Source organism: Penaeus chinensis, chromosome 43, assembly GCF_019202785.1.
Source record: "Penaeus chinensis breed Huanghai No. 1 chromosome 43, ASM1920278v2, whole genome shotgun sequence".
Lineage (NCBI taxonomy): Eukaryota > Metazoa > Arthropoda > Malacostraca > Decapoda > Penaeidae > Penaeus > Penaeus chinensis.
The window spans coordinates 15,326,735-15,329,234 of NC_061861.1; the positions used below are offsets into that span (position 1 = coordinate 15,326,735).

Here is a 2,500-nt window from a genome sequence, read left to right on the forward strand (position 1 = left end):
TATATATATTATATATATATACATAATGTATATATATATATATATATATATATACTTATATATGCTTATTTACACACACGCATCCAGTTGTTTATCTATCAATCTCTGCATATGCACACATAATGTATATCTTTCTCTGTAACACAAAGCTAACAATATCTTTATTTTTATTGCGGAAGTCTTTTCTTTTATCAATAAAATATTACCGTATGCAGAAAAAAAGTATACATGAATTTAAACGCCTCAGCTGAAGTTATCTTTTCACAGTTATGCCTCAGTTATACCTTTCTCTACACTTGTTTCAACGAACACTGTTCATATAACCAGAGGGTTTATAATACACATCCTCACCAAAATGCATACGGACACATCTTCATACATACATAAATATACATATACGAATGTATCTGAACGCTGCTAAGGCTCTTTTTACGTGAATGGTATTTATCAAAGGGAATGATTAATTCGTGTTTTCATTTGAATTTTTCGTACGCGAACTATTTTCTTTGTGAGTAATTTACTGTTTCTGGATACGTAGTTATTGAATAAAGTAACTGCATGTGCAAGATGGTAACTCTATATCTTTTAATTGAACAGAGAGATACATAGACAGATTGAGATAAAGAATAAATATATATTTGTGTATGTGTGTTGTATGTATAACTGAAGAGCTGAACTAACAACCAAACAATTTGAATGGAACACAGGAAATCTCCCATCGCTGATATTAAAAGTGTGTGCTGTGCAAAATAAAAAAAGAGCAAAATGTAATTTTGTCTTTCTCTTCATTGTATCATATAGGAGAGATCATAGTGATAACATAAACAAAAACTTCAGGATAATTGGTTTCAATCTATTTACACAGAATTCGTTTATAAAGTATAATCGATTTAAAAAAATGGGCACGTCTATTCATTCTTAATTATCGATCCCTGAACTTACACAAAATTTGTAGAAAATTTTGATTTTGAAGAGGCAGATGTTAAACTACCGACTACCAAGAACTTCGTTGATTGAACGACATATATAAACCTAATTAATATATATAAACCTAATTAATGTATATAAAACTAAATATATGAACATAATTCACTTCTTTTTCCAGCCGCAAAATAAGAGGGAAACGAGACTAATTACATTTCACTTCTCCTTTTCACAAATAAGTTTCCAGATGTTGAAGGGACATTCTATTTCTCTCCCTCTCTCTATATATAAACATAGAGAAAACCGATAAATAAAGAGGAAAAAACGATAAATGCAGAGGTATAAGCTGTGACACTTACAGACAAATAAAGAGAGAAAAATATCTGGAGACAGATATTCGAAGACTTACCTTGATCGAGTGACTTCCGAAGTGACTTCCCAAAGACGCCGATTTGCCTCTTATATACAGGCTTTTGCGATGAAGGGGGTGGGGGTGAGGGTAAATTTTGGTGGAGGAGGGAGGGAGGGAGGGAGGGCATTGAGAGGGAGGATCAAATGCAGATGCACGTTTGGTGTTTTAAAAAGAAGACGAATAAGAAAGAGAAAGAAAAAAAATCAACAATGTGTCACATTTTCAGGTTCATTATCTTGCGACTTTTCTCGTTCTCTCTCTTGTTCTATGCTTCTTCTTCTTTCTCTCTCTTTTTCTCTCTTAATTAATCAAGCTATTTTAAACACGAACGTCGCAAGTATCCGTATAAGCGTCTGGACTTTTGCAGCATCAAAAGGAACCTGTTTTACCACTGATAATGGCACTTTTTGGGGAAAACTTTGCAGGCTGGTTATGTCCGGTTACGTCTTCGTCTGAGATACTCTGTTAACGCTCCGGATATTTAGCTAAACTGCATCAAGAAATCCTCTTGCCAGATCCTTTTATTTTCTAAATCTTTGTAATGGTGTAGAAAAACACCATTACAAAGGTGTTTTTCAAATATATAGACATTTACATACATACATACAAATAATCATATAGTTATTTGTCTACACCATTACAAAGATTTAGAAAATAAAAGGATCTGGCAAGAGGATTTCTTGATGCAGTTTAGCTAAATAACATCTTTATGTTTTATAGAAGAGAAGCAGATAAGCAAGAGAGATTGATTGATAGATAGATAGATAGATAGACTAATAGAGATAGACATAGATGCAGATTTAGATAGATGGGCATATATAGATACAAATATATAGACATTTACATGTTTATATATTTGCATCTAAACTGCATCAAGAAATCCTCTTGCCAGATCCTTTTATTTTCTAAATCTTTGTAATGGTGTAGACAAATAACTATATGATTATTTGTATGTATGTATGTAAATGTCTATATATTTGTATCTATATATGCTTATCTATCTAAATCTGCATCTATGTCTATCTCTATTAGTCTATATGTCTATCTATCTATCAATCAATCTCTCTTGCTTATCTGTTTCTCTTCTATAAAACATAAAGATGTTAAGAATTACATCCAATATCTATCAATGAGATTTTATCCTTTCAAGATAAGTAAAATAAT

General features: G+C 31.6%; 1 protein-coding gene across 1 annotated transcript in view; it reads right to left on the minus strand.

The window, feature by feature from the left end:
- Positions 1-2,500, minus strand: part of LOC125048362 (neuropeptide-like protein 31) — a 7,936-nt gene that overhangs the window by 575 nt on the left and 4,861 nt on the right. The window contains exon 2 of the mRNA XM_047647026.1: positions 274-311. Within this exon, the coding sequence (XP_047502982.1) occupies positions 274-311 (38 nt within the window). The remainder of the gene's footprint in view (positions 1-273; positions 312-2,500) is intronic.